This window comes from Podarcis tiliguerta (genome assembly GCF_965153285.1).
Source record: "Podarcis tiliguerta genome assembly, chromosome: 2".
NCBI lineage: Eukaryota > Metazoa > Chordata > Lepidosauria > Squamata > Lacertidae > Podarcis > Podarcis tiliguerta.
The window spans coordinates 9,903,099-9,917,336 of NC_139535.1; the positions used below are offsets into that span (position 1 = coordinate 9,903,099).

General features: G+C 48.8%; 2 protein-coding genes across 2 annotated transcripts; one reads left to right on the forward strand and one right to left on the reverse strand.

Moving 5' to 3' along the window:
- Positions 1–3,594: 3,594 nt before the first annotated feature.
- LOC310670663 (uncharacterized protein) lies at positions 3,595–7,831 on the reverse strand. The gene is made up of 2 exons (XM_083426309.1): positions 6,118–7,831; positions 3,595–4,744 (listed from the first exon to the last, which is right to left on the reverse strand). The coding sequence occupies exons 1-2, from the start codon at positions 6,682–6,684 to the stop codon at positions 4,043–4,045; spliced, it is 1,269 nt and encodes a 422-aa protein (XP_083282435.1). The 5' UTR covers positions 6,685–7,831; the 3' UTR covers positions 3,595–4,042.
- A 756-nt stretch (positions 7,832–8,587) lies between these two features.
- Positions 8,588–13,529, forward strand: LOC310670284 (uncharacterized protein). Its single transcript, XM_083425377.1, has 4 exons — positions 8,588–8,740; positions 9,480–10,730; positions 11,157–11,289; positions 12,407–13,529. The coding sequence occupies exons 2-4, from the start codon at positions 9,933–9,935 to the stop codon at positions 13,525–13,527; spliced, it is 2,052 nt and encodes a 683-aa protein (XP_083281503.1). The 5' UTR covers positions 8,588–8,740; positions 9,480–9,932; the 3' UTR covers positions 13,528–13,529.
- The last annotated feature ends 709 nt before the right edge of the window (positions 13,530–14,238 follow it).

A 14,238-nucleotide genomic window follows, 5' to 3' on the forward strand; every position in this document is an offset into this window, starting at 1 on the left:
TGAGCGGCAGCCCATCTCCACATACTGTAACTTGGTCCCAGGTTGTTTAGGGCTCCATATACACAAAGAACATAACCTTTAACCGGGCTCAGTCACAAGCTGGTAGCCTGTACAGTTATTTCAGATTAGGCATTGTATGTGCCTGCCAGAACACCCCCCTTTACCACCTAACTGTCACTTTTGAAGAAGACTAAGGGGCAGCCCCACCCAGAACTCATTAGTCAAGTAAGCTCTTTGAGGTGTCCCCGATAGATGTGTTGTGACCTGAAGAATTCCATCTTGTGGCAATGTGGTAACAGGCCTTCTTCAAGACTGGCACCTGCTCTTTGCAATGATCTCCCCTCTGCAATGCAGGTGCAAAGGCAATACAGCCAAACCCACTTTGAGCTTGTTTCCTCCCTTCTCCCTCCCGGTTTCTTCTTCCTTGTGTGCTGTGCCTTTTCAGATGGCAAGTACTGATTTTTGCAAGCGGCTCTTGAAGAGCCTTTGTGTTGCCAGAATAAATGCTGTAAACAAATAATACAACAGGCAGAACACCAGCACACTCGACACAAATAAAACACATTAAAAAAAAAAAAACAGGCACAACCTCCCGTCTATTCCTTATTTCAAATTCATATTAGTTATTGCCAATACACGCTTTTATCATCATTTAACTTTTTCTTAATATATCTTAACTCTGATGTCTAACTTGCAGCTATTACTGAAGTTCCTCAAATGCTGCAACAGAGTTTAAACTACCGTATTTATATTTCAAATATTCTTTGAAAACCTCCCATTTTGAGACAAATTCCTGTTTTGATTTATTCTTTATCTTTTCTGACAGACTGTCTAATTCGGCATATTCTGTCAGCTTTTGGATCCATTCATGTATAGAGGGAATTTCAACACTCTTCCATTTTGCTACGATAAGGACTCTTACTGCCGCTGCGGCGTATAAAAAGATACCCTTCATTTTTTGCGGAATATCGAAATCTGTAACTCCCAGGAGATAGGCCTCTGGTTTTTTATTAAAAGAGATCTTTAGCATTTTTTGCAGTTCTGAGTGAATACTCCCCCAGAATACCTGTATTTTCTTACATAACCACTATAAGTGGTAGAAAGTTCCTGAATTATCTCTGTATCTCCAGCAATTACTTGGCACATTTTTGTACATTTTCAAAAGTTTCCAGGGTGTTAATCAGTGTTGTATTGTTTGTTAAGAAAAAAACAACAGGCACTATTCACTCCCTGAAATAACAGGCAACTCCCTCCCAAACCAAGCAGCCTCCCCCCGCCAACCCTGTGTATTACTGATTATTTTTTACAGCAAAACACCAAAGCGCAGAGGGGCAGTGGACTTTGGTAGGAAGCAGGTGTGTGTGAGAACTCCATGTTAGGGCTCTAACTATTACACCGCACTGGGTTCAAGTTGCATCCACTGCAATACAGGCAAGCTGTTCTCTTGCTGAGACACAAACACCCTGAGTTGAAATCTGGGGACCTGGGGCCCTCAAGGTTGCAGGACTTCACTTCCCAACATCCATGTCCATTGGGCTAGCTGAGGCTGATGGGAAATGCAGACCAACCACAGCTAGAAGGCAACACAGCAGCTTCTCTGCTACTCACATGGCAGGACCAGATGCCCCTGGGGTTTCAGTGCCCTGAAGAATCCTGGGGTCTGTAGTTTGTTAAGGGTGCTGGGAATGATAGTTCTGTGATGGGTGATCTACAGCTCCTAGGATTTTTTGAGGGGAGAGGGGAGAACCATGTGTGTAAAATGTGCTTTAAATATATGGTGTGGAAGCAACCTTAAGATTTTTCTGTATTTTCTACAGATTTTGTGTTTTCAGGTAACCAGCTTACTATTATTTCCACGAGTCCATAGCCTGAGATATGGAAGTAAATAAAAGAAAAGAAAAACACAAAAAATTCATATGCTTTATAAGAGAGACAGCAAGAAAACGAAGGAGGGGGTAAAGTGTTTCTTTATGTTTTATTACAGGGGAGCTACACCACCATCACAGCATAATTTTTGACTGGTCCAGACATGCCTCTTTGCCCAAAGCTTTGGTTGTGTGGAGCTCCTTTCCTTCTGCACAGCTTCCCTCTCCTGCTTTGTCCTCAGATAACCATCTACAGTGGTGCCTCGCAAGACGAAATTAATTCGTTCCGCGAGTTTTTTCGTTGTGCGAGTTTTTTCGTCTTGCGAAGCACCACTGCATTTTAACACTAACAACGGCGGGGAGGTGTGGGGAGAAGCAGGACAGCTGCCGCAGCCGGTACCTCGGACTCACCCGCGTTGTGGCCACTGCGCGACGCGGCTGCTGGAGGGCGGCGGGGCTCAGGAGCGCGACTCTGGCTGCAACGCTGGCTATTGGCGGCAGCGGTGCTCTGAGGGGAGCGCGCGAGGGGGGTGGGCAGCGGCGCGAGGCAGCCGGAAGGTCGGCCGTCAGCTGGAAGGTGGGAGGGAGCCGGAGGAGCCGTCAGCCGGAACGTGGGAGGGAGCCGGAGGAGCGGGGAAGCGAGCGTGCGTGCAGTGACCGTCGCCATGACAGGAGAGGCAGGGCTGTTTCGTCTAGCGAAGCAAGCCCTTAGGAAAATCCGTCTTGCGAAGCACCTCAGAAAACGAAAAACCCTTTCGTCTAGCGAGTTTTTCGTCTTCCGAGGCATTCGTCTTGCGGGGTACCACTGTATTCAAAGTGGTTAGCATTACAGAACGCTAATAAATTTCTGTATTTGGGGATGCTGAGCCCCCCCTTTTCTCTGGAGCTGACCAAGGAATCAGAGCCCTGGCTGCAGCTGGGAGGACGAGAAATGGAAGTGAGCCGCCCCACATCTTGTATTCACTCCTGGGGAAAATCCTTAGGAGAAACTTAGGCTGCGATCCCCTCTATAATTACTTAGGGAACACTGGGACGTCTGAGTACATCTGCAGAGAATCAGGCTGTTAATGTGAACAACAACAACAAAAAAGTGGTTGCAATATATTGGTGTGTGTTTTTATGATGGTAGAAAACTTTGGAATGTTGTTAAGGTTGCTTCAGGCTTCTATGTATATTTTAAATATATATGTTTTGTGGGGGAGTTGCATGTACACATTCTATCACCTCAGAGTGTGTTCTGCCTTGGTAACATTACCTAGATACGAGGAACATCTGAGCAAATCCAGTTCTCAGATTTAGCAACCTCCTTTCTGCCCCATCTCCAAATTCAGGAGCTACATGTTCAGCAGCAAAAGCAGGGCTGCCAACCCCATCTGCCTCTTTCCCCCCACAACACTGTCCAATCAGGTGTGGGGAACCTTTGGCCTTCCAGGTGTTGTTGAACTACAACTCCCATCAGCCCCGGCAAGGGCGGCCAATGGCCAAGGACAATGGCAACTGTAGTTCAGCAACATCCAGAGGGTGAAAGGTTCCCCACACCTGCTCAAACACCACCTCACCCAGGGTGTTCCTAGGTGGGCTTGCTGGTAAAGTGGGGGGAAACAGGAAATGGTCCCTTAGAAAAGTGGTGGTGGTAGGGAAAGGGATTAAGCACCCCTGCTTTTTAACCGCTACTTCTCCCGTACAAATAGCCCTCTCCCCCACTGGCAAATAATGGAGCTGGAAATCCTTTAAAAAAATGTTCTTACTGTTTATTTTTAAAAATACTTATAAACTGCCATTCCCGAAAGTTTCACAGCAGGTAGCGATCATAAAAATGACAGCAATAAAAACTAAAACGGGCAAGAGTAGTGGCTTGCATAAAATTCATAGCTTTGCCAACTGAGACACAAAAAGTGGATTCGCAAAACTGCTTGTTGTGGTGACCACAGACATGGAGTGCCACTTCACCATATATATAGGCTGTGTTATGAGGTAATTTTACCTCAGCACCTGATCAGAAACATCACACGGTGTAGGGGCAAAAGTCACCTCACAACAAGGCTTCGGAAGACAGTTTACCGGAGCTTTCTGTGGTAGATCCCCAGCTTCTCGGAACAAAGATTGTTTTGAATTAAACTGAAGTGTGCATTTCGAAACTTTTCTGCTTTTCTTTCATCCAAGGGCTCCATGAGGAGTTAGGAATTGCTCATGAAGTAGCTTGCCAGAGCTTCCCTCACCAGGCTCCCATCCCGTGCATCCTCTGGGGACGTTGGGAGCCTCAAGTGTCCCTCAGGGGCCTGGTCCCACACGCCGTCTTGGGCCCAAGGCCCGTCCACCAAAGCATGTCCACGATTCTCGCAAATATTGTGGAGCACGACGGACCCCACCACCACGGGGATAATGTTCTCTTCGGCCACCTCCAAGCGGGTGGCCAGGCACCTCCACCGTCCCTTCAGCCGCCCAAAGGCCTCTTCGGCCACCTTCTTGCAGTCCCTTAGGCGGGAGTTGAAATGTTCTTGGCGGGGGCTGAGGTTACCAGTGAAGGGCTTCATGAGCCACTTCTTCAAGGGGTAGGACGCGTCGGCCAAGATGAGCGGGGGGATCTCCACGTTGCCAATGGTCATTGAATGAGTCCCTGGTACGAACGACCCTTGGTCCATCGCCTCACACAGGGCTAGGTTTCGGAAGAAGGAGGCGTCCTTATCTTTACCGCACCAGCTGAGTTCGATGTCAATGAAACGGCCCTTGTGGTCCACCGTGCCTTGCATTGACATAGGGAAGAACCCCTTTTGGCTGATGTTGGTCCCCTTTCGGACAGTGCAGATGATGGGGATGTGGGTCCTGTCCATGACCCCCACACAGCTGGGAAACCCCATTTCCTCAAATCCTGCCATGACCTTTCAAAACAAAAAGATGGAAGAATTAGAAAGCCGATCGACCCATCATCATCATCCAAGCCAGGCTTCCTGAAACAGGTGCTAGCCAGGTGTTTTGTACTACAGCTCACATCAGCCCCGGTCAGAACTTGGAATGATGGGACTTGGAGTCTTAAACATCTAGTGGGCATCAGGTTGCTTTGGGAGTCGTCTGAATGAAAACTGGCATAGAAATATAATCAATCAATCAGTTCCAGAAAAGGAATACATAGTAGATAAAATTTACCCTCTTTCCTCTTACATCTTCAGCACAGATTTGAGCTGGTTCTAAACAGCTCAGTGGTGGTCCTGTGGTCCTGTAAAAGCTTTCTAGGAAATGATGTATAATGAGTTAAAGAAAATGTTTAACAAAAGTTTTGTTAAAAAACCAGAGGCTTTTCTCTTATGCATGCTAGGTGAGGAACTACCAAAATAAAATAAAAGACTATTTATGTATGCAACGACGGCAGCAAGAATGTTTCTAGCCCAGAGATGGAAAAAAAGAAGTACTGACCAGAGAAGAGTGCGGACCAAGCCGATGGAATATGCAGAAATGGCAAGACTGGCGGGAAAGATCAGAAACCAGGAAGACCAAGTATTCTTAAAAGATTGGAGTAACTTTTGAATATAACTTGAAAGACAACTGTAGACAGTTGAAATCATTGGCAGGAATACAATGACACTTGTAAAGTGAAATGAACTTTGGTTACTGTGATTATATAATAGATAGATAATGGTAAAAGATGCAGGAAAAAAGAAAAAAATCTTTAGAATGGAACCCATGGAAGGAGAGACGGAGGTTGGAAGATTTGAAAGAACCTTCGAATCTTTTTGTTTTGGAATGGTTATCGTTGTTGTGTATAACTTTATGTAAAACTAATAAAAATCTTTATAAAACAGAAAAGAAAAGGAATAGTAGAAAGAGAGAGAGAGAGAAAGAAATGTCAACACAACAATAAATAAACAAATAGAACAAGAAGAACCTATGTTTAAAGAAGACTGGATAGCGTTTATTGAATAGATGGGAAATAATTGTGTGCAGCTAAAAAGGCTGGCAGCATTAAGATATATTCAACAGTAAATAAGTTTTGATAGGTGCAATAATGGAATATTGAATGGTATAGTTTTTGTAAAACATGCAGGGGTTTATGATATCTAAAGTGAGCCATGGAAAGAGAAGAAAGGGAGTCACTGAATATCTTAAGGGTGTAACATGAGTATTTTAAATTGTAAAACAGAAAATTTAATAAAAAATTCACACACACACAATAAACAAACAAACAAAGTAGTAGTAGTAGTAGTAACAAAGGGAGAGGGAAATTCAAGTACATAAATAAAAATAAAAATACCATCACCTCTTTGGGGTCCTCGAGGGCCACCACCTTCCTGAAGAGCAGCTTCTCGATGGCCAGGCACACCTCGATGAAGACCTCCCCGACGGTGGAGCGCCCCACCCCGAAGTGCGCGGCCACGGAGCGGTAGCACTCGGTGGTGGCCAGCTTCCAGAGGGCGATGCCCACGCGCTTCTCCACGCTCAGCGGCGCCCGCATGGTGGTGGTCTGGCGCTGCAGCTCCGGCCGCAGCTCCTCGCACAGCGCCAGGAAGGTGTCCTTGGTCATGCGGAAGCCCTGCAGCCACTGGCTGGGCTGCCACGTCTCCAGCACCACGCGCTCCCACCAGTCCTGGCTCACCTGGCGCGACCAGAAGCGGTGCGGCCCGGCGTGGAGCTCCTCGGCCACCAGGCGCGCCTCGCTGTCCGGACACGCGTCGGGAAGCAGCTGGTGCAGCAGCGAGACGTGGTTGGCCATCACGCGGCGCATCGTCCGCCGGGCGCGGGCAGCCACGCCGCCCCGGTGCAGGTGGAGACGCACCAGGTTGTGCGTGGCCAGGATCACCAGCACGATGGCCTCCAGGTTCTCCATTCGCACGAGAATTCGCGCAATCGTTTATTTGGATGGTGATGACAGAATCGAGGGCAGCTGCGCTGGGTAGCTCGGTCAGTAGAGCAGGAAGCGCTTGATCTCAGGGTTGTGGGTTCAAGTCCCACAGTGGGCAAAAGAGGCCTGCATTGTCAGGGGTTGGACTGGATGACCCTAGGGGGTCCCTTTCAAAATTGCAATTCAATGATTCCCCTTCCAGTTTTTTGCGACGACTTGCACAAGCTTCTCCAAAACGGCTCAAAATGGCCCAAAGCGCTTCAAAGCAAGCATCGCGGGCAGAAAGCCTGCAGAAATGTTGCTATAAGAAGAATAAGCGGGTTGTTTTGCACCCTGCCGGAATGGCTGAAAGCGGCCTACGAGTAGATTTAAAAACACGACTAAAAAAAGAGAGAGAGAACTCGGAAGAAGAAGAAGAAAAGGGTCGTAAAATGCCGTGGCGAAGTCAATCCATGCCGAATTCTGGAATTTTGGGCATTTTGCAATTCGCAAAGTCAAACTTCCAAGGCGGAAACGCAGCAATGGAAAGGCCGGAGGTTTCGGCTGCAGCGCGACGTCAGCCCTCGCAGTAGATCGTGGAAACCAACGTTGCAAACTGATTTTCCTTCAAGGGAAAAAAAAAGAATAAAAATAAAGCGGGGTGCAATCCAAGCATTTCTTTAAAATCAGAAGATCGCGAGGCTGCAGCGAAGCTCGTCCTCTTCGCTCCCCCGCTTCCCCGGGAGCCTCCCTCCCGCTTCTTTCTCTGGGCGTCCTTCCCCTTCTCCCCCAGTTGCCAATGTCTAGCGCTAAAGGCTATCGAGAGCCTGAAGGGTTAAAGCGACAGAGCTCTCCCCTCCGACACTAGACGGTGCCTACGATTCAAGGGGAAAGCGCGTCTCCATGGCAGGTGCCTGTGCGCGTGCGTGTGCGTATTGGGATGCCATTCGCCTAGGTTCCACTAGGGGGCGCCTTCTGCAAAGAGTCCCTATGGGCTGTGAAGGCGGATATCCCAGAAAGTGGGAGAGGAATCACATCAACCCCAGGAGGGATTGAAGATGGTGGAAGAGCCCCCACCTCAAAGTATTGGCTTATTTTATTGAGTTTAGATCCCACCACCCTTCCATTTTAGGGATACACAAACACAGACACGCGTAGGTAAAGGTTAAAACCACCGAGTTCCTTTCCGATTCCTGGAGAGACCACGATACAGAGTCGCGGGAATGTAGTTTAAAACACCAAGGGCTACAGTTTTCATGTTGTTCAAGTGGCAATTCCGATTGCATAGGAACCCGTGCGACGAGCGTGTCTCTGTGGCGCTTTGGCTTTGAAATCATCTCGCTCCCTAAACACACGCAAAATAAAATCAAGTTTCTAGCAATTGTGGATCCTGAGATACGAGGCAAAATGTACGGGCACTGTTCTCATTTTGTGGGATGAGAAATTGGCCGGCTTCCCCTTTTCAGTACTGCCTCCACCCTCCAAAATCCCTGCAGATGCCCCTTGAGCACTCGCTGCTTCTTCACCCGAAGCTGTTTCCAGACTGTGAATATTTTGCAGTGTGTGGAGGGGAAAATTCAATTACACACCTGCAAATTCAGGGTGCGCAATTAAATTTGGATTTGGCGCTGTTCAGCAACAATCCTACTCACCCCCCGGCAGATATTTTTACAATAAGGAAATTGAGTGCAAAACATACTGGGATGTGTGGGGATAACGCGTTGACCCGACGGCGAATGACAGGCAGAAATTCAACCCTTTTTAGCCACCTTCAAATTGAGGGCTCTGCTTGGGAACCTGAAATGAAGGTTGGGTGGACCTCTTGGATTTTCCCCAGTGCATTTTTTTGCAGTGAATAGATTACAGTATCTGAGAATTCACTTCCTGCCCAAACACCCACATCACCCACCCCCCACTTGACACCCCCCCCTTCACCTCTGGTGGCAAACTGCCTTTTGAATTACTTCTCTTTTTAAAGCTTGGAGGAAGACACAGGGGAGCTGCAAGGAGCAGATTTCTTCAGCCAGGAGGATAAGTGCAGCTGTCAAGTCTGCAGGGAAAGGTGAATTAAAAGGGGGAAATTGTGGTTAAGAAGGAGCGAGGCAGTGGCAGCAAGATCAGGGAGGGAATAAAACTGCAGGAGGGGCCGGGTGGACCGAAGCAGGGCTGAGGAAACCCAATGTTGTCTACTCTCCAGCGGGTCTCCAGAGGTTCAGACAGCAGCTTTCCCTGCCCTGTCCGCAGACTCCCGGGATTGAACCTGGGATTGCATGAAAAGCAGATGCTCTACCGTTGAGCTACAGCCTGCTTCTTAGAAACGTTGGTCCATCTACCTTTGTGTTGTCCACACTGACTGGCAGCAGCTCTCCAGGCCCTCAGGCAGCCCTACCTGGGGATGTCAGAGGTTGTACTTGGGACCTTATGCATGTAAGCTGAGCCCCCACACCACTGAGCTGAAGAACACAGGGCTCTGCCTTTTACAGAGTCAGAAAATTACCCCTTCTACCACAGTATTGTCCACACTGACTGGCAGCAGCTCTCCAGGGTTTCGGACAAGAGACATCTCCCAGCAGTACCTGGGGACGGAACCTGGGACCTTCTGCATATACCACTGAGCTGCCCTGCACTTCCCAGTTTATCCTCTCTTCCAAATCTTAAAACAAATAATAAAGCAAACATACCCAAAGGAGTGATTGCGGAAAAGTTGAGAGGTGACACAGTTATATACTTTGGGAGGTTGCTATAGAGCAGAGGTGGATTAGCTTGAGGCTTATGTGACCTACTTTGTTTCCCCCCACTAGATTCCCCAAGACCCACTCACTGGAGCCAAGTGTGGAAAAGAATTCTGAGCCTATCCATCACCACACGAAAAGACTCGCTGCCGGCAATTCCCTGGAATTTGGAACTCTAGAGACCAGGAATGTCTGGACTGTGGCTGCATTAAAATTGATTGTTCTGAGTGAGGTGGAAAGCTCATTTCTGAACATTATTATAATTAACAATTAGTCGCTGTTCTCAGAAGGGTGACTGCAAGGCAACTTGCAAAAAGGATATTCTCTTGTGCATCTATTTCTCTCTTCCTCCCACCTCCCTCAAAATTCCTTTTAGCAGAAATACCAGTCTGCAACACCATCGGTCTTCTATGCTTTCTTGGAGGACTCATTTACAGAGAGATTCATGGACCTTGAGGAGTGACTTTATATGAAGAAAGCTCTTCAGAGGCTGGATGATCTTCGTGACATTTGAACAGTTCAATGGAGACCTTGAGAGTGGAGGTGAACATGTCTGTGGATGAAGGGGCAGCAAAGGCCCCAGGATTGCAGAAGGGAGAGCAAAACACCCCCAACGTCAAATTGTGGACAGATCTGGGGGGAGCAAAAGCCCCACACCTTGTATGCATCAAGGGGATTGGAGAATCACAAGCTACGGTCTATCCATGGCAGGTGAAACATGAACCAGAAGAGGAGCTTCAGGAACGCTGGGAAGCCCAGTGGCAGGAGTTCCTCAAGACGTTGCAGGCCCCTCACTCAGGATGGGGGAATCATCAGGTATCAGAGGGGCCCTCCCCATGGGAGGATGCTAAGGCCTTCCTGGCCTCCTTTGAGCAAGTAGCCTCAGCCTGTCGGTGGCCTCTGGACAAGTGGGTGACCCTGCTCTTGCCGGCCCTCAGCGGAGAGGCCCAGCAGGCCTTCAGCAGCCTCAGTGCCCAGGACAGGGGAGACTACGGGAAGGTGAAGGCGGCCATCTTGCAAGGGGAGTCCACCTTGAGGGAGAAGCAGCGCCAGCACTTCAGGCAGTTCTGCTACCAGGAAGTGGAGGGGCCCAGAGGCGTTTACGGCCGGCTGAGGGAACTTTGCCGCCAGTGGCTGAGAGCGGAGAGACACACCAAGGAGGAGATATTGGAGCTGCTGATCCTGGAGCAGTTCCTGACCGTCCTGCCCCAGGAAATGCAGAGCTGGGTGAGGGAAGGCAGGCCTGAAACCTGCGGCCAGGCGGTGGCCTTGGCAGAGAATTTCCTGCTACAACAGAACACGGTGAAACAGGAAGGAGAGGTGAGGGGAGTTTGATGAGGGTCACACTGCTGGTCCTGGAATGTGGATTCAGGAGAGAGCTGATGCTTTAACATTTGTATTTTTTGACAGTCAACAATTCTGTGCTTCCCTGTTGTCTGAAGTGTGTCACTGTCCCAGAAAAGACACCCATCCTCTCTGATTTGAATGGCTTAGCAAGAGAGGGCAGGAGATAGATTATTGCGACAAGAGATAAGAGCAGCACTAGCTTCTTCTGCTTTGTGCCACAGTGTCCCACCTAGGAGAGGGATGCATCCCAGGCCAGCCCACCTGGCTGTGCCCCTGCAGGTGTCTCCATGTCTCCTGCCTGGGCTCCAGAAATCTAGAGCTGAGGTGGAGATGGGAAGTACTAGCATGTCTGGGAGCATCTTCTCCTGTCCCGAATGGTTTTTCTCATTGCTGTTTCAGGGGCTGTGGCCCTTGGGTGTGGGACTGGCTGTGAATCACTCCGAGGCAGGCTTGGCTCCACCACCAGAGGCCTGGGAAAGGCAGCCTTTCAAGGAGCTCAAGCAGGAGCAAGATGAAGAGGCAAGCTTGTTTGGTAAGGATTCATTGTAATCTAATTGCTGAATGTTAACACGCTGGGGGTGAAGACTCATTCCTATTTCTGTAGCAGAGTCCCTGTCTCCAGCATTCTAGAGCTACCTGATGAGCATAAAAGGGGAGCTTTCTAATGACTGACCAGAATTTGATGGCTTTGTTAATCTGGGCCATGACTCAGTGGCAGAATTTCTGCTTTACATCAGAAGTTCTCAGGTTCAGTTCCCAACATCGCTACGTACCACAAGCTAGCTCTGCAAGTGTTTGGATTTTGTTCAGATTAAGGTCTTCTTTTCTGAAATAAAAATTGCTTCAATTTAGACTATACAGTCATACCTTGGGTTACAGATGCTTCAGGTTGCGTGTTTTCAGGTTGCACACCGCGCTGAACCCGGAAGTACCGGAATGGGTTACTTCTGGGTTTTGGCGCTCACACATGCGCAGAAGTGCTAAATTGCTCTTTGCGCATGCGCAGAAGCGCTGCATCGCAACCTGCGCATGCGCAGACGCGGCGCTGTGGGTTGCGAACGCTGCGGGTTGCGAATGTGTCTCCCACATGGATTACATTCGCAACCCGAGCGTCCACTGTAGAACCCTTTGTAATAATAGTCCATACACCCTTCCCTTCTTAGTATGTTTTGTTATTGACTCAGTAAATCACACACTTCTTTACTGGCAATTGTGACAACTTACAATTTCTAAATCAATTTGTATTCCGTTTATTCCCCTGTAACCTGTTGTTGTGATTATTACTTCGATTTATATACTCCCCATTATCAAAAGATCCTAGGGCGGTGTACAACATTAAGAACACACTTTACAGAACATCAATAATAAAAGCATTATTAAAACTCAATAAAAAGCATAACAACAGACAGCATAATACTAAAAGAAACATAACAGCAGCCCCCCCCCCTCTCCCTGGTTTAACAGGCCACAGATTATTTAAAGGCCAGGTGCCTGGGTAAAGATGAATGGTTTTTCCTGGTGCCTAAAGACAAATAATGATGCTGCCAGGTGAGCCTTTCTGGAGAGAGCATCCCACCGTCAGGGAGTCATTATTAAAATGCAATAAACAATTACTTATACAAGACATGTGACTCTGTTTATTCCTGCAGGTGATGGGCAGGTATATGAGAACCAACCTGATAATCTTCAGCAGGCTGATTCTGAGGAACCAGCAGATGCATCACTGCAAGGAGATGACATCTTCCATTGTTGCAAAGAGGGAAGAAGCCTTGGGAGTCAGGAGGGACTGGAGAGCAAGTGGAGAACCAAACCTGAGAAGTGCTCGGGTGAAGCCGTTCCTGTCCATGAAGGTAACTTAGATCAGGAGGAAACTGGAGCCCACCCCAAAATCCACCGCTGTCATTGTGGAAAGAGTTTCCGTTGGAGCTCGAATTTCAGGGTCCATGAGAGAATCCACACTGGAGAGAAGCCATATAAGTGTGCCGAATGTGGGATGAGTTTCCGTAAATCTGCACAGCTCAAGGCCCACGAGGGAATCCACACTGGGGAGGTGCCCTTCCGGTGTTCCATGTGCCAGAAGAGTTTTACAAGCGGCTCAAACCTTGTTGCCCACGAGAGGATTCACACTGGAGAGAAACCGTACAGGTGTACGCACTGCGGGAAAAGTTTCCGCCAGAAAGGCACCCTCACGACACATGAGAAAATCCACATTGGAGAGAAACCTTTCAAATGCTCGATCTGCGGGAAGAATTTCCGTCAGAAGGGCACGTTGACGACGCACGAAAAGATCCACCTGGGACAGAAGCCATATAAGTGCTCCGAGTGCGGGAAGAACTTCCGGACCTCTGCGGACCTGAGGGTCCATGAAAGGATTCACACTGGAGTGAAACCATATCAGTGTGCCGTGTGCCAGAAGAGTTTCACCGACGGCTCGAACCTCATTACCCACGAGCGAATCCACACGGGAGTGAAACCATATCGGTGTGGGCGCTGTGGGAAGAGCTTCTGTCAGAAGTCAGGCCTTATGACACACGAACGAGTTCACACCGGGGTCCTCCCTTACAAGCGCCCGGCTTGTCGGAAGGGTTTGGCCGGTGGCGCAAGTGGAAGTTCGTGTCAGGAAACGAACCCTGGAAACAAATTGCATATGAGTGCTGATTGTGGGAAGGGCTTCAGTGACATAGGGCATGTGAGGAGAGAAGAGCCAAACATCAGAGAACAGCCGTATGGGCTATTGGAAAAGAGTGCGGATGGAGCATCGTCCTTCTGACACTAGAGAGAATCCAGAACGCAGGGAATCCATTTGTGTCGACGGGGGTGGGGAACCTGTGGCTCTGCAGATACTGCTGAACTACAAATCCCATCATCCATGCTAACTGGGTGTGGTGGGAGTTGGCGTCCTGCAACACCCAAAGGACCACAGGTTCCTCACTACTATGTTAAGGCTTTGTTAAAGGGTTAGGTCAGCCTTCCCAACCCAGCACTCTGTAGATTAAACTCCTTTCAGCCCCAGCAACCATGGGCAAGAGTTGGGGATGATGGGAGTTGTGATCCAAGAACTTATAGAGGGCACCAGGCTGTGGAGGCCTGGTCAGTAAGGCAGGGTTGGGAAACCTGTGGCCATTTAGATGGTGCTAGACTACAGACTCACTGGAAGGACAGATCGTGAAGTTGAGGCTCCAATACTTTGGCCACCTCATGAGAAGAGAAGACTCCCTGGAAAAGACCCTGATGCTGGGAAAGATGGAGGGTACAAGGAGAAGGGGACGACAGAGGACGAGATGGTTAGACAGTGTTCTCGAAGCTACAAACATGAATCTGACCAAACTGCGGGTGGCAGTGGAAGACAGGGGTGCCTGGCGTGCTCTGGTCCATGGGGTCACGAAGAGTCGGACACGACTGAACGACTAAACAACAACAAAGACTACAGACTTCCCTCTGCCCCAGCCAATAGTCAGACGTGGCCTGGAGAGCCTTCCTG